The sequence below is a fragment of the Chroicocephalus ridibundus genome, chromosome 8, assembly GCF_963924245.1.
Source record: "Chroicocephalus ridibundus chromosome 8, bChrRid1.1, whole genome shotgun sequence".
NCBI lineage: Eukaryota > Metazoa > Chordata > Aves > Charadriiformes > Laridae > Chroicocephalus > Chroicocephalus ridibundus.
In genome coordinates, this window is record NC_086291.1 from 1,227,621 (window position 1) to 1,243,674 (window position 16,054).

The window sequence follows — 16,054 nt, forward strand, 5'->3', positions numbered from 1 at the left end:
CAGTGAGTGCTTTCTCTTGAAAACACGATCGAATCTTTCTTTATAACCTATACTAACAGATTTTGTTGTTCTCTGTTACTGCAGGGCGGTATCTCCACTTACCTGGCCATATGTATCACAAATTTTCAGATTGTTTCAGTTCTTTAACTACTGAAAATATTTTTGGATTTAAACAGCTGCAGGTTCAAATTGAACTTTTACAAAACTTCAAGGTATTGTCTTCTCTGTGTGTTCCGTATCTTCTTTTCAGAAATTTTTTAGAGGAGGAAGGATGTTTAAATTATTTTGATTCCTACATTTTAAAGTACAAAGGCACAGCAACTATGGTAGTCTTTGCATGCCTGTTATAAATGACACAAAATATCACTTTTTAGTTACTGGATCAGCAAATAAATTAGAACCGAACTATTAGAACCAAAGACGATCCATGTCTGAACAGACCCAAAGCTAGATTACGCTCAGGCACTGAGAAGGTGTGGGGTTAGTGTAGTGTGGGGGGTCGGGAGGGTTTATCTCCAGTAGGCTAGCAGTACATTTTCTTCGTTTTCCTGTTTCACTTTAAAATATTTCCCTTGCCTTCAGTTTAGCCACTGGGCTCAGATAAATCGCTGCCTATAGAAATGAATAGGCATTTCTGTGCAGCTTTATCAAAGATCAGTGAAATTTGTCATGCCCAAGGAGGAAATGTGGTTAAGTTTAGGGCTAATGTTCTTTTCTAAGAAAAATTGAATACATTCATGAATAGTAACGGTGGTTTTGCATAAGCATTAATGTACTACTTGAAAACTAGAAGAGAGCCTAAACGAAAGCAGGCTACACTCTAATTTTATATAAATTTGGCAACAGAGTAAAATCCACTGCTGAAAAATGTTTCTTTTTGCTTCAGTTAGATAATGATAAAAAGCATTAAAATGTCCATGTTGGTACATCTTAGCACAAGATTGCTTCATTTCCACAGCAGATAACTAGTTCCTGTACACGCTGGTCTGATGCAGGCAACTGTGATGAACCAACAGAGATTACGCAGTCCCTGTGTTAGGTCTTACTTCTCACTAACACCCTGAGATTAAATGTAGTTACAATGAGCTAGCATTGTGTTCCTAGTAATCTGCAGCCATACCTAGTATGGTGTTCCTAGTAATCTGCAACACTTCATCTGTTCAGCGCATAAGGTATTGGCTTGTTTGCCGTGCCGTGTTCTCGTGGGGACACGGCGGGTAGTGTCTTGCCCCATGGGCTTGTGTTGATGATTAGCAGGCCAGCGTTCTAAATGAGCGCCTGTTAAATGCAGTAGCACCGTCATCAGTAATGAAAAATACAAACGTTGTTGAAGACATTTACTGAAAAACTTTCTCATTCCAATGTAGCACCGCTAGGCAAATGTTGAAAAACAAATAGCAAGTATAGCAAGATAACTTTAAATAGTAATAGTGTATTACACCTGATGCCTTTCGTCCAGGTATCAGAAAAGGCTGCTTAAAAATAACTTTTGAAGCTCGAGAGCTGACCTCTGGAGTTTGGCACTCCTGGGACGGTACGGGGTGTGAGAGAAGGGGTCAGGAGCAGATGTTTCATTCTCCAAAGCACCTTTCTTTAACTGGTAACCGTGACAATTTAATGTCGTCTTCCATTAGGGAAGACTTAATGCTCAAGTCCTTTTCAAGTCCGATACCAGCTGAGTTACTAAGATCCTAGAGTGAACGTTCTTACGCAGTATGAAAACATAGTTTAAATGGGAAAAAAGCTTGACTGAAGTGGCTGGCAGTTTGAAGGGGCAGCCTGGTCGCACAGCGCCTCCAGCCCCAGGAACGCACCTTCTCAGGTCATGGACACACCTTGGGATCGACCTCTTCACAATTCATTCCTCTTTGGGGAGTCTCTGTCCTATACTTTTCATGTGCTTCTGAGCAAGAAACTCTCCAGCTAATTTTTTTATTCAATTCCATAGTTTGTCATTGGACCATTGGTCAAAATGTATCACTGGTTATAGAATTTTCTGTCTGGAATTCCTTTAACATAAAGGATTATTGGGGTTTTTTTTGTTCTTTAATGAGAAATAACAGCCCATAGGGTGTTTGGTTTGGATTGGTTTTTAAGCATGAAAGTATGGATACTTGGGCAAACATTTCCAAAATTTGGACAGGAGAGCAACAGGAGGGAGCAATGCTCCTGTAACAGTTCAGTTACGACAACAGCTGTAAGCAAAGTCCTGCACAATTTACTAACTTCACCTATCCTCCCCTTATCAAACTGCTGAGTAACATTTTTATCGGAAAAAGAGGTTGCTTACACATTAAACACAAAAAAAAAAAAGTTTGTAGAATGCTTCATGCTTTGGAAAACGGAACTACTAACTTGATGCTTTCTCATAGGCTAGAAATAATGGCCAGCTAAGCTACCGGGGCCCGTTCCGCTGTAACGCTGCGGGGCACAAATGCCAGCACAGTCCCAACGGGGCACAAACGCTTTCCAGATGGCGGGGGGGACACAGCAGAGCTGTTCCAAACTCACGGTGGCTCCAAACCAGTGCACTGATGTTGGGATTAAAAAGGGGAGAAAGGATAATTTACGCTTTTGCAGACTTTCTCCTCGAGGCTGCGTACATCCCAGTTTAATGTGAATATTGTTACCAGCGCTGGACTTGGTTTGCAAATGGCATCTGCACGGGTACAGGCTGGAGTCCTTCATGCCCCTTCAGGGTATGCTCTAGTGGCAGAGATTGTAGGAGTTTTTTGGGTTTGTTTTTTTTTTTGTGTGTGTGTGTATGGTTGGACTCGATGATCTCAAAGGCCCTTTCCAACCATGAAGATTCTATGATTTCAGGACAGGTTGCTGTACAGGGTCTAGGAAGCAGAGAATTAACAAGCCATAGCTCAATAATTTATGAAGCAAGTCATAACCTCTAATAACTTATTTATGAGAAATGGGGCTTTCCTGCTTCTGTGGTTCAGCCTGTGCACACTTGGTCATGTAAAGTAAAACCTGGGCCAGGCAGTATTTCAAACTGGGCGTTGTTAATAGCGCTTTTAACCCATAAAACAACTTCTTAAAGCTGTTAAGTCTGTTTCTGTGTGAACGATGAGTATATAGAGACAGATTAGGAACCTCTGCTCCTAGGAATTTACTGGCTCGGCAGCAGTTCGGCTCCCAGCCGGGCAGCACGGCCCGGCCCGGTGCCGCTCGGGGGCGGCAGAGCCCGCTGCCCGCCCGCCATGGCCTGAGGGAGCCGTGCCCGCCATGGCGCCCGGCGGGCCGCCTGAGGGAGCCATGCTCGTGGTAGGGCAGTGCCGGACCCCCTACAACCCCCCCGGAGCCCGGCGGGGGCTGAGGCGGTGCCGCGCCGCCTCCGCCCTCCCCTCAGGGCGGGCCGCGCCGGCCCCCTCTGCCCGCCCCCGCCTTATAAGGGCTCCCGGCCGAGCGCGGCTCGCCTCAGCGCTGCCGGGCGCCATGGGCCGGCCCCTCGCCGCGCCGCCGCCGCGGTAGCCCGCCGGGATGAGCCGGCAGTGCCGGGGCGGCCCCAACGGCACCGAGCCCGGTGCCATGCGTCAGCGGGGCAACGGGACGGGGCCGGCGGCGGAGGGCTGCGGCGCCGTCTCGGTGGTGTTCCCACTGACCATGATGATCACGGGCATCGTGGGCAATGCCCTGGCCATGCTGCTGGTCTCCCGCAGCTACCGGGCCAAGGGGAGCCGGAGGAAACGGTCCTTCCTGCTGTGCATCGGCTCCCTGGCCATCACCGACCTGCTAGGGCAGCTCCTGACCAGCCCCATCGTCATCTCTGTCTACCTGGCTGACCGCACCTGGGAGGCCGTCGACCCCTCGGGCCACCTCTGCTCCTTCTTCGGCTTCAGCATGACCGTCTTCGGCCTCTGCCCGCTCTTCATCGCCAGCGCCATGGCTGTGGAGAGGACGCTGGCCATCCGCGCGCCCCACTGGTATGCCAGCCACATGAAGACGCGGGTGACGAAGACGGTGCTGCTTGGGATCTGGCTGGCCGTGTTTGCCTTCGCCCTGCTGCCCGTGGCCGGCCTGGGCCAGTACACGCTGCAGTGGCCCGGCACCTGGTGCTTCATCAGCACCGGCGACAGCCAGCTCACCGGGAGCCTCTGCTTCGCCTCCACCTTCACCATCCTGGGGCTCCTCTCCCTCGTGGTAACGCTGGCCTGCAACCTGGCCACCATCGAGGCCTTGGTGTCTCGTTGTCGGACCAAAGCGACCGCGTCGCACTCCAGCAAGCAGTGGGGGCGGATCGCCACAGAGACACTGATCCAGCTCTTGGGGATCATGTGTGTCCTCTCAGCCTGCTGGTCACCGCTGCTGGTAGGTCACCTTGTCACCCGCCATGGGTCACTCTGGCCTCCTCCCTCCCCGAGGGCAGGCTGGGCCCGGGAGCTGCCGGCCAGGGCAGGGTGGGAGGCACTTGGTGGATCAGGTTCCTCATGGACGGTATGGCCATGAACGGCCGCTGAGGAGAGACAGTGGGGAGAGGGACAGAGCCTGGGGGATGTTGGGGATGGAAGGCTGGTAGGAGAGAAGCTGGGAGAGGTCCAAGAGGACAGACAAAGTGCCGTGTATTTGGAAAAATCAGACCAAGGAACCAGAGTGAAAAGGAGGAAAACAAAGGACGATGAGGAAAACAGGAGCCTTGTGCAGAGGAGAAAGGCAGGACGCGAGGAGCCGGAGGGTCCGGGAGCAGGACAGGGCACTGCTCAGGGCACAGAGCCGCAGGCGCCGGGCGGAGAAGGGGCAGGTTTGCAGGGGAGGGAGCAGCTGGCACCGGAGGGACGGCGGGCTGGGTGCTCCTGCCCAGCACGTTGTACCTGCCGGCCACCACCACGGGGTCTGAAGGTGACGGGACAAGGGGAACCACAACCTGCTTGTTCCTCGTTTGGGGGAACCCATGAGGAAGTTTATTGGGACCTTAGTGTGATGGAGCCCTGTGCTCATGGGAAACAGCCGTTTGCGATTGTTTGTTTGCTCCCACCTTCTAGCAAAACTTACTTCAGTGCTTTATGAGAAAAGGTGCAACTTGTGGCTTTGAGAGTGCCCTCCGCTTTTCAGCAGATTGCTCACTGTATCTTATTTATGACAGCATTGAGGGCTTTTTGTTTCTGGGGTTTTTTTTAAAGGACCCTTGCATTTCTTTCCACTTTATTGTTATTCCTCATTTATGCCCCTTCTTGTCCCACTGGGGTAAATGCCTCCTCATGATTTAGGAGTGGAGGAAGCTGAATCTCTGTCTCTTTCTGCCATGTGGGACAAGGGCAGACCCGGGAGTCTGGCACCCCAGCTAGAAAGGCTCAGCTTGTTCTGCTGTCAGAGTATGATTTTTGGGAAGTTTGTACTTGGGATCCATACGTAGGAAAGGGCTGAAGCTGGCTATGGTCATTTTGAACTTAGGTGAAAGGTATTTTATGGCCGGAGGAGGATTTTTCTTTCTTCCCGTGCTCTGAGAACTTGAGCTCTTGTTAATGGAGCTGTGGCAAACTAACAGCCGATGAGGATGAGGTAAAAAATAGAAAAAAAATTAATTTAGTAATGTTATCCTTATAAATTAGTTAAAATGCCATCAAATCTACAAAATAATCCTGCCCCAAAAAATTAAGTCGGAGGCTGTAAGTTAACTTTCTAGAGATTGTAAACAGCTTGTGACAAAAGGAAAATATGAAACCACACTGAAAAGTTAGTGAGAACTTGAGAGCAAAGAACAATGCTCTGCTCCTCACAGGCCAAGGAGCGTTAGATGAGGTGAGTTAAAGCAGGAGACTGCCCTGTGGCTGTTTCTGTGTCCCCGTGCACTGGTGGCGCGCGGCCCCGCACACCTGGGCTCGCCGCTGGCATTCCTGTGGCACCTCCCGCTGACGCGGGCGGTTAGATCCCAAGGGGAGGCACCAGGATTTCTTTATTTTACAAAAGTTAACTGTTCCATGCTTGTCTGTAATTAAACAGATGAAAAAATTAGCAGGCAGTTTTTAAATGAAAGAAGTACTTTCGCCTCTCAGCCCTCGCCTTTGTAGTCCTTGCGTTGGGACGCAGGTTCTGCCCGGCCCTCCGCAGCAAGGACCCATGCTGCTCCCTCGCCCAGCCCAGCGCCGCGGGGCCATTCCACCTGAGAGTTTAACCAGACTTGTAGCATCGACAGCAAATCCCTGAGATAAGGGATGCATTTTCTCTTCCTTCAGAACCTGAGTAGTCAGAAAAATCAGCGGGGATGCAGGGATTCCTCTTGGGGGTTTGCTTCCCGTGGCATTTTTGCAGATTTAACAGCCAGAAGTCAAATGGATAGAGCTGTCCTTGCTCGACTGCAAGGATCTGTGGGAAGGGTTAATGGGATGAGTTAACAGAGCGGAGCCTGTTGTAAACAATGCTGACACCTCCAGAAAGCACTGGGGGAGCTGGTAAGAGAGAGCAGGGCTTCTTGGAGGTCTGGCCACGGAAGGTCAGCTGCCTCCCTGGCGAGGAGCCCGACGCTGCGAGTGCCGGGCAGGGCCATCTGAAGGGACGCTGGCTGCCAGCCCTCTGCATGTCTCCTGCGATGGTGTGGGGCAGTGCTGCCCCACCGGGGGACACAGCTGTCACCCAGAGGGACTTCCTCAACAGCTCGCTTCCCTCTGCCGCACCGACACTTGAAAACGTATAACTTGTTGTGTGGAGTTCTGCAAAGCTTCTCTGTCCGGTCAGCATGCTCTCCAGTCTTCACAGTCTTGAAATCAAGAGCCATGACTAGAGGAGCTTATTTATACGAACTACGCTTCAGTGTTTTCTGTACAACTGCAAAGTATGAATTGGGAATAAGAGGCCAGATTTTTGGAGGAGTGACCATGGAGTAATGCAAGTGCCTTTTCAGTGAAAGCCAGATTGTAGAGCTCATTTAACCTGTAGCTGCATCATTTAGCAGTTTTAAGAAATTTAGCTGAAACAGGAGTCCAGGGATTTTCAGAAGATATTTTTGTGGTTTTTTTTTTTTAAAAAAGAAATCTTAGTTTTATAACTGAGAACTAAAAGATTCTGACAACTATTACTATTAGGTAAACAATGCCCTTCTACACAGACAGTATTTTTAGACTTGATCTGTTGATGAAAATGACAAAATCAAATGTGATTTAATAGAAAAGTGAAACTTCTGACGATAGTGGCTGTGCTCTAAATGCTTAATGAAGTGTCCCGCCTTTTCTTGATTCGTGCTGGATTTGGTAGAAGAGAGGAAGTGCATATATAATGCAGGCATTGTCTCCTTTTGTTGTGCACTCGGGATCTTACTTGAATTCAGCGTGGAGAACCTGGGAGAACTCTCCACTTAAATAAGATATTGCTTTATCATAAGTGGTTTCCAGTTCAGACTAATCTTCTATTTATTTTGGTGCTCGGCTGTGGAGCATAAGCATCGAACTAAACTGACAGCAGATTGAAATGAGTCTGAGGTAAGACAGAGGAAGCTATTCCTTGATTGCACAGAAACACCAGTGCAGCACAAACTGGAATTCTCGTAATAATTCTTCTAGAGCTCCAGGCTACAAAATTATTCAGTCACAGTGTTGTTTCAAGGCTATTTAAAGCCAAAATGCTCAGGTGTTCTGCTGCTTTTCCTACTAAAATACTCCTCCTTAACCCTCCTGTCAGACGGAAGTTAAATACATTCTCCTTTATGGGTATTTTTATTAAAAATATATCGTTTCGTAATAATTTTATGTGTGCAAAACATAGCTATGGAAAGCACCTTCACTTAGAGAGAAAAAAAGACAGTGGTATCACTGAGCTGCAAGGAGAATAGCAGTCTCCTTTTCTATGAGTCAGTCACTCTTCCCACTAACGCTCTGCTGCCGTCTGAGGCTGAAATAGCCACCGGTTTCAAAGCTGCCCCAGCGTACTGATCGATTCAGTTTGGCCAAAAGACTGGATTTTGCTGGACTGTATTTGTCACAAAATAGGGTCACAAAAAATTAGACCCCATTTGTTGGAATCCCGCTAGACTTTGATGGGACCCTGTCATGATTCCCCGCATGATTATCCTTCTGTAAATATGTTCTTATTAAAATCCTCACCTTTCTCCAGCAATTCTCTGAGGATTGCAGATAATTTCACTGTTGTATGTTCCTCAGGAGCAGAGAAGTGATGTGCTTGAGGCTGCCATGCCAGCGAGTGCCCGGCGGGGTGGCAGAGGGGAGCGCTGCCCACCGAGCTGCTGGTGCCTGTGCCAGACGTGCGGTGCAGAAACCAGCATGGCCTTGGAGCGGAGCCAGCTCCGAGAAACAGTTTTCCCCAGGACATAGCGATCCCTCTGTGGTCTGTGCACACCAGGAGGTGCTGCATTGCCCTACTGCAAGAAGGTCACTAATAAAGGTAGATCGTCAGGTGCCATATAACTGGGATCCTTTCTGAATTACTGTCAATCCGATGGACGAGCAGTTACAGCGAGGGGCAGAGCCAAGGTTAAGCCGGTGCGGATGCTGGCCTTGCCTTAGCTTTGCCTGCGACAGGCAGTATTTCTACTTTAAAAAAGGAATCCATGCCCATGCTGGGCAATGGGAAGTTCTGCTTTGGGGTCCACCAGCGGAGTCTGTAATGGCATTTGGCCTGCTGAAACCGAAGTCTCTTGTTCAGCCTCAGCTTCATCAGCGGTGGTGGAAGAGAGCCCTAAAAATTTAATGTCACAAAATTATAATTTTGATTTTAAAACAAGATGGTACATGACTGTAGGTATTGGTAGTCATTACAGGGGAAAATCATATCCTCTCCATCGTGGCTTTCCACAGTTCACTCACCACAGCCACTGTTGGCATTTCATCAGGAGCATCCTCTGTTCCTTCTGCAGCTCGCTTCTTTATGTGCGAGAGAATTATTGAAGCAACAGATGAGGGCTGATGGGAGAGGAGAAGCATTGTAAGAGGATGAATCCTCATGTTTTCATGATGCATAGAAAACACATTTGTTTTTTTGGAAGCTTTCTCAAGGAAAGACTTTGCAGTCTGGGACCAGGAATTTCCCATCAGATTCTCACCCTACGTTCCAGACCAGACACTCAGCTCTGGCTTGGCTGAAAAATATGCACCTTTAAGCACATCAGCTGTTTTGTTCTCCATCTTTTGCTGCATATAGCAGCAGGTTCCGACATTGTTTCTAAAACTGGACAAATATTTTTGGAAAGTTTTTGCCTTTTTTTTTTTCCCTAACTACAATGGAAGTTTGTTCTAAACTCTTTGCAATATAATAGTGAGCTGCCTGGGAGTCCCCGAGGTAACACGGGCCGCCCATGTAAGGTTAAGCCAGTGCCGATGTATCACAGCGATGGCTGCCAGCTGGGAGCCTAGGAAACAACCCCAAAAAGTTCTTGGGTACTACAGTCCATCTTCATTCAAAACACCGTATAGATATCTCACAAAAAGCATCTTGTCTTTGGTTGTACATTTGAAAACCAGGCGAGTGGAGGTTTAATATTATTACAGAACTACATTCAGTGATAACAGTAAAGTTTTATCTACTCTAATTGAATAAATACAGTTATCAACTTTATTCCTATATGCATTTTGAGCCATATTTTTTATTGGCATAAATTGTGTAGTTCCATTGACCTTATTCCACCGGATGTTGTTTCTTTACCTTTTGCAGTCTTTTTTTAAATTCATTTAGAAGACCAGTACAGGCCATGATAAACAGCCTCTAAGGATGTCTAACAAATAAAATTTCCAGTAGGGCAATTGTTGGTCCAACAAGTATTCCGGTAAAGGAATATTATGTAATAACATCAAAAATAAGCAGCGGTTGCCTGCTTGGGAAATGTATTTTATTAGCCTGATATTTTTGTAGCCCCGTGGATTTGCTAACAAAAGAACAGGATAAGAAGGTCTGCAAAACAAGGGTCATTGCAGAGTTCCCAAAGGAAGAGCTGAGCTGGGAGAAAGTAACGCCAATACTGGGAAGGCCAGACGGGAGGTGGTTTCCCTCGACTGTAAGGTGGGCACAGCGCATTCATGTGGTGCTGCTGCTCCTCACGGCACGGTGATGCTGCCAGCCCTGCTGTGCCGGGCTCCGGTGGGCACAGGAGGCAGGTGCTGCAGCACGGGCCGGGCAGTGACGGTGACAGTGACAGTGTCCCAAACAGCCGGAGGTGGCAGAGGAAGTGGTGGGATTGTGGTTGTATGGTTCTGGTCCACAAGTGGCTGTTTGTTGTGGTCTGGATCTGTATCTATCTGTATTTTTGAAAAGCTCTACCAACGGTTACTTATTTTCATTCTTATTTAAATTAAATGTAGTGGATGGAATCCTCAACTGCTTCTATTTAAAGAAACAAAAACAATTCTACTTTGCTGTCCGAGTGCCCTGCCTTCCGGCCTCATCTAAGTCTTTCCAAGGTCAACACGTGGTTATTGATCTGGCACCCAGAATATCCCTTTGAATGGAAAAATCCTCCCCCGTATCCTCTTCTCCTGGTCACTCTTGCTGTGACTGTCCCAGTTTCTGGGGACAGCAGCGGTCCAGCTGTGACCTCTCTGGGTGACACGGCTCTGAAGACAGCCTTCTGTGGGAAAGCCTGGGCTGGGATCGCTCGGCTCGTGGTGCGGCTGGTGCAGAGCGTCTCAGTTCTTTCGAAAGGTTGAAGTCAAGAAGTTGGGCAGGGCTGCGGATAATGGTCTGCGCATCTCATCCCTCGGGCTGTTTCCAGGACTGGCTGCCAGTTTATTTAGTGCCTGGTACCGCTGGCCTTTGCAAAGGCAGTGAATTAGATGTGCGTCAGCCATCAGAGCCCCTGTGCGTAGGCATCCATCTCTTTGACATACACAGTAGACACATCAAAATGTGCGGACCTACTGCACCTCAATTCGGCAGGATTTCCAGACAGTAAATTCAGACTGTCAAGGTCTTCAAGTCCTGCCCAGAAGAGATTTGCAAGCAGAAAAAGGACCTGTGCCGGAAAAGTGAGGCATTCCATAGGACTCGGAGGATGGAGTGTAGCACACAGGCCCCACCCCTGGCTTCCCAAGCGGCAGGTCCACAGTTCCATCCGTGGCAGGACCCGGTACCCAGCGAGGAGGCCAGCTTGCACTTCCCTGACCTCCTCTCATCAGCTCTGCCTTTTCCCTTGCCCTGAAGCACCCAAGGGCTTCACCGTGCATCACAGCCGGGTGTAAGAGCACAGGTATTTTCCCCATAATGCAGCTGATATAGGCACATCGTTTGGCAGCAAGGTGCATGCCAAGTACCTGCTCAGAGACGTGTTGATCCCTGTGTTTATGGGAAAAAACATTGCAATACAGGATCTAATGTAGCTGATCTGTGGAGAAGCCACTGAATGCCTCTAGAGGGATATATTTTTAAGCAGCTGTAGTTGGTACAGAAAGCTCAGGAGAAAACTTTAGACAACAGATACCGACTAAGCCATGGAAAATTATATGTCTGACATCTTTAAAAACGTGATTCATATTTCCCATGGGTGTATGTTAGTATATGAACAGACTGCTGGTCTGTGTTGCGAGGTGTGGGAGACATCAGTTACGGGAAGTTCTCCGTGTATGAAGCATTCTGCAGTGTAAATAGTGTCTCTGGGTCATGCCAGTTCGGACGCTGTGCGAAACAGATGCCTAAAGCTGTCGCTGTGTTCACTGGGGAGCTGAGCTGAGGGGGAAAAGGAGGACATCGAGGTCAGGGGAACACAAAATGCCGTCTGTGGCTTTTGAGAAAAGAAAAAGATTTGTTTTCTGTTTTCTTGACTCATAGCCTAACACACCTTTATTAACCTTTTTCTTTTAATCTGGCTCAGTTCATAAGTAGAATAGTTTACCTTAAAATCAAATTCTAAAATTTAGAAGTCATAGAATAAAACATTTTAACTTCAAAAAAACCTGAAAACATTTTTGTATTTCAGATTCTTTTTTCTGACATTTACTGTTCATAACATAGTTTTGAAGAGCTCTACTCATCATGAGTTACTCGGCTGTTCCTCGTAATTGTGATAATATGGTAACGATAAAATGAGTCCCTTGAAGTCCATTCTGCGTGGTCAGTCCTTTCCCTTTCTAGCCAAGGCCGTCTTGAACCTCTGGGACTCAGCACGTGGCTTTCTCTTGTGTCTCAGGCCAGGCAGCAGCATGTGCTGCCTTGTCTTAGTGTGAGATCTATAAATAAACGTGATGATAGCTGAAAAGTATCACATGTATCACTCGTTTCACACACACACACACAAAAGCCAAGCTGCTCTCAGTGCTCATTTGCTCTGATCACAGTTTGAATCGGACGAGGGAAGAAAAATATTTGACAGGATTTTGCCTTTAGGGGTATTTGCATACAGTGATATACAGATAACGGTCTCTTAACATACATTGCTTTTTCCTCCTAACTTTCCTTAGATAACGATGTTGAAGATGATCTTCAGCCACACATCCTTTGAACACTGCAAGGGGTTCTTGGGTGAAGCCCAAGGCTCGGAACTGCACAAGGAATGCAATTTCTTCCTGACGGCTGTGCGTTTGGCCTCGCTAAACCAGATACTGGATCCCTGGGTTTACCTGCTGCTCAGAAAGATCCTCCTCCAGAAGTTCTGTCAAGCAGCCAACGCTGTCTCCAAGTGCTCCAACAATGAGTGGAAGGAGAGATCCATCACCTTGTCGGAGGAAATCCGACGGACAACGGCCTGAAGGAGCACTGATCCATTTGCATGGGAGCTGCTTTTGCCAACGAGCGGTTTTAAATCTTACTGTGAATTGGGGTATCTGTAGCATGTTAGCATCTGCGTAAACCGCTGAAAATGGTATTGCTGAGTGGCCTTATAGTGCCGAGTGATTATTTATCCAATGTGCCAAAAATTCTCAAATACAGAGGAAGGAATTGGTTTTGTTTCTACATTCTGTTGTTCTTGCCATTCATAACTGCAGAACGTGCATATTCTGCATGAGCTGCAGAACATGACGGTTTGTGTGCCGAAAATAGAGTTTGGAGGGAATTTTCCTGCATTAAGGTAGAAAAAATGGTTTTCCGATCAGGGGACACGTGGAACAGGTTCAACACATTAAATTACTGAAGATACCCACTCCTATATGTATATTAATACTAAGATTATCTACTTCAGAGAGTCCTTCTTCCTCCTTTTTTTCTGGAGGGACAAGGGAAGAAAGGGGCAAAAAATACAAGGATTAAAGGAAGCCAAAGTTAGGAGACTTTATTTGGATTTCAGTGGTTTAAAACTGAAAAGATGGTGTTGTACCAATGCTGGCGTGTCACTCTCTTTGAAAGTAGCACGAGTCTCGTGACACATGGCTTAGTCCCGATAAATACTTGTTCTGCGTGGATGCTAAAGTGAGCTCGTCTGCGGAGGAGGAGGAGGATGTAGCACTGGGACAAACAGCACAAGGGAGGAAGCTGTGATTTTTTTTTTTAAATAGCAGCCTGTGAAATACCCAGGCGTAACAAGAATTGCTGTTTGCCAAGCACACTATAAAACTACTTTGAGCAGATGGAGAGGGTGATAAACAGGTAAGAGGCGGTAAATGTTCTTCCTGTAGGTTAATGGCAAAGGTTTACAAAGCCAAAAATGCTGTGTTCATATGAGTTGTTTTATTTGGAAATGCACGTGTCCAGGAATAAAATGAACATCAGATGATTTTTAAGTAATGGGGATGCCACTCAAAACGTCTTCATTACTAAAATGTCCTGTAAAGTGGCCAAAATAGTACCCCAAAATGCTTTATTTCTTCTTTCCGCCAAAAAGACAAATTTGAGAGATATGGCAGCTGTGGGAATTTTTAAAATAAAGCAGACTGGAAGAGGTGGGTAGAAGTGTGTGTGTTAGTCAGATCTTTCCCCCAAGTAACTTTCAGGTTTTATTAGAAAACTTGAGTTCTAATCCATTTGTGTCACATCTGAAGTTTGTTTTTAAAGGGGCTACATTTTTTCCCCGTTTTCTTCACCCTTTTGTAGGTGTTAGCCTCTAACGTCTCCTGTTTCGTGGCCTCTAACGTCTCCTGTTTCCTGGCCTCGTGGGTGAAATTAGGTGGAAACACAATAAAACACAGTATATCGTGTAGTTGTACACCAGATACTGTGTGCCATAGAGTACTGAATTCAGGGGCCTTAAAGGCAAGTGTCATCCTGCATCTGCTGGGAATTTCTTGCACGGAACCTTTATTTTTACTTCTCTTCCTTCATTTATAAAAGTAACTACTCAAAAGAGAAACTGGCTACTCACTTTTCTTGTTCTGCTGCCGCATTGCCTAATTCCTTGTCTTCATATCAGTCAAACAGAAATAATTAATCTGACAGCAGAAGCCGCTGTCTACATAAATCAAATTTTACCTGGGTGGCGTTCGAGTGCAGCCTAAAAGCCAACGTCTTACTTGAATTCACGAGCCAGCCTAAAAGCCCAGCGGCACATTTTGCGAGGCACTGCCGTTGGTTTAGCGGTACTCATCGCCGTCTTCAATTTAATGGGCTAAATTCCTCTTTCAGTTAGGAGTCGCCTGCGTCCCTCGGGCTGCGCCGAGCCTGCGGGGAGCCTGCACGGCAACGGGGCTGCTCGCCCCGCTTCATTTACTAATCAGCACTGGGGGGAACACGGCGAAATTAAAATCGTACTCCTCTTTGAAAAAGTGCCTTGCAAGATTCATCCTTTTTTTTTTTTTTAAGTTATTTTGGAATATTAAAAGCCTGTTGTGCTGCCCAGAGGATTGGTATTGTTCAGTTTATGTACGTTAGCTTTTTAAAGCAAATAAACAAACCCAGTCGCTTGTAAAATATGTCGGGCTGACCTTAGCAATTGGACTGAGTCATTCTTGGTGGAGACATTTCTGAGCAGCGGCACTCGCAGAGCGCACGGCTCGTCTGGGACCCTGCGCGGGCACCGCGGGAGACGTTCTGCGAGGAAGAGGGAATCAATCCCCTTTGATCCGCTCTTTTTCACCGGCAGGAGGAGGGTCTGGTTTCCCCTGTGCACAATCAGTGCAGGAGGTGGAGTGAGAGAAGAGCTCGGGGGTGCCGTGGCCTGACCTCGGCTGTGGGAAGGGCCCTGCTTCGGTTCTCGGGGAGCCGCGCTCGGGCTCCTTGGTCCCAAGTGCCGGGGGGTTTCACTTCGGCTCACTGCAAGTAATTCTGTTACGCCGTGCCTTTTCTTAGTGAAACAGGACACTGACTTTTACAGTTGGAAAAAGGCAGTTCTGTCCCTCTCTGGGTGCGGGAATATGAAGAAGCTACTTTAAATATCAGAACATGGGAAAAAACGTCTGCTTTTAATTTGTTTACAGAAAAGGAGTTTAAGCACTGTTTGCCAGCCGTGGCGGGGCCTGGCTGGAGGAACGCACTTTCAAAAAGGAATTCAAAGAGCTTAAGCGTAAATGAAAGCTTTTATTTCCCATCTACCTGTTTGAGTGGGAAGGTGTATTTGTGTTGCATTTCTTTAATAATGACTTTTATGTGATGTATTTAAATTCCACTAAAGTAGTATTTCTAATACTGGTTTTAATCTGTTGTACTTCTGTCAGAGGTGTTATGGGAACTGTAGGGTATGGAAAAACGATTTTGACATCATTGTTTGCCTTAAAAACTAGCTTGTTTGTGTATCAAATCAATGTGTGTTGTATCCGTCAGAATAAAAGTTCGGCAGAATAGCCAGTCTCCGTTTCCTGGGTTGCTCTTGCCTGGGACACAATGTCAGGACAATTCCCCACAGGAATTCCAGTCCCTGGCATGAGCCGTGTCCCCTCTCCATGCGGGTCCTGGCCAGCGGAGCCACAGGGTGCTGGCCCATCCCTTCCCCGGACCGAGCGCCATGAAGCATTGTTGAGTGACTGGCCTTCGATAAATGGTTACCTGGGCTTTGCCAAAGCACCCGCTGCGGAAGCAATGCCCGTCCCGGCAGGCTGACACCCATCCCATCCTGTCCTGCACCCTGCTCTGAGAGCAGCTCACCCGCGGGCGACCATCCACAGCCCGCGCGCCAGGGGCGGCCCACGCTTTTTTACAGAGAATCATGGAATCATAGAATCGTTTTGTTTGGAAGGGACCTTTCAGATCATCGAGTCCAACCATAGACCCAGCACTGCCAAACCCACCACTACCCCGTGTCCCTCAG

The 16,054-nt window shown here is 47.4% G+C and overlaps 1 protein-coding gene across 1 annotated transcript; it reads left to right on the forward strand.

Moving 5' to 3' along the window:
- The first annotated feature begins 3,443 nt into the window (after positions 1-3,443).
- Positions 3,444-15,585, forward strand: PTGER3 (prostaglandin E receptor 3). Its single transcript, XM_063344768.1, has 2 exons — positions 3,444-4,320; positions 12,342-15,585. The coding sequence occupies exons 1-2, from the start codon at positions 3,493-3,495 to the stop codon at positions 12,627-12,629; spliced, it is 1,116 nt and encodes a 371-aa protein (XP_063200838.1). The 5' UTR covers positions 3,444-3,492; the 3' UTR covers positions 12,630-15,585.
- The last annotated feature ends 469 nt before the right edge of the window (positions 15,586-16,054 follow it).

What these genes read in the sequence shown, in the direction of transcription:
- PTGER3 (XM_063344768.1), top strand. Translation starts at nt 3,493, where the DNA reads ATGAGCCGGCAGTGCCGGGGCGGCCCCAACGGCACCGAGCCCGGTGCC. An exon ending in CCTGCTGGTCACCGCTGCTG is followed by an intron (nt 4,321 to 12,341) that starts GTAGGTCACCTT and finishes AACTTTCCTTAG; the next exon opens with ATAACGATGTTGAAGATGAT.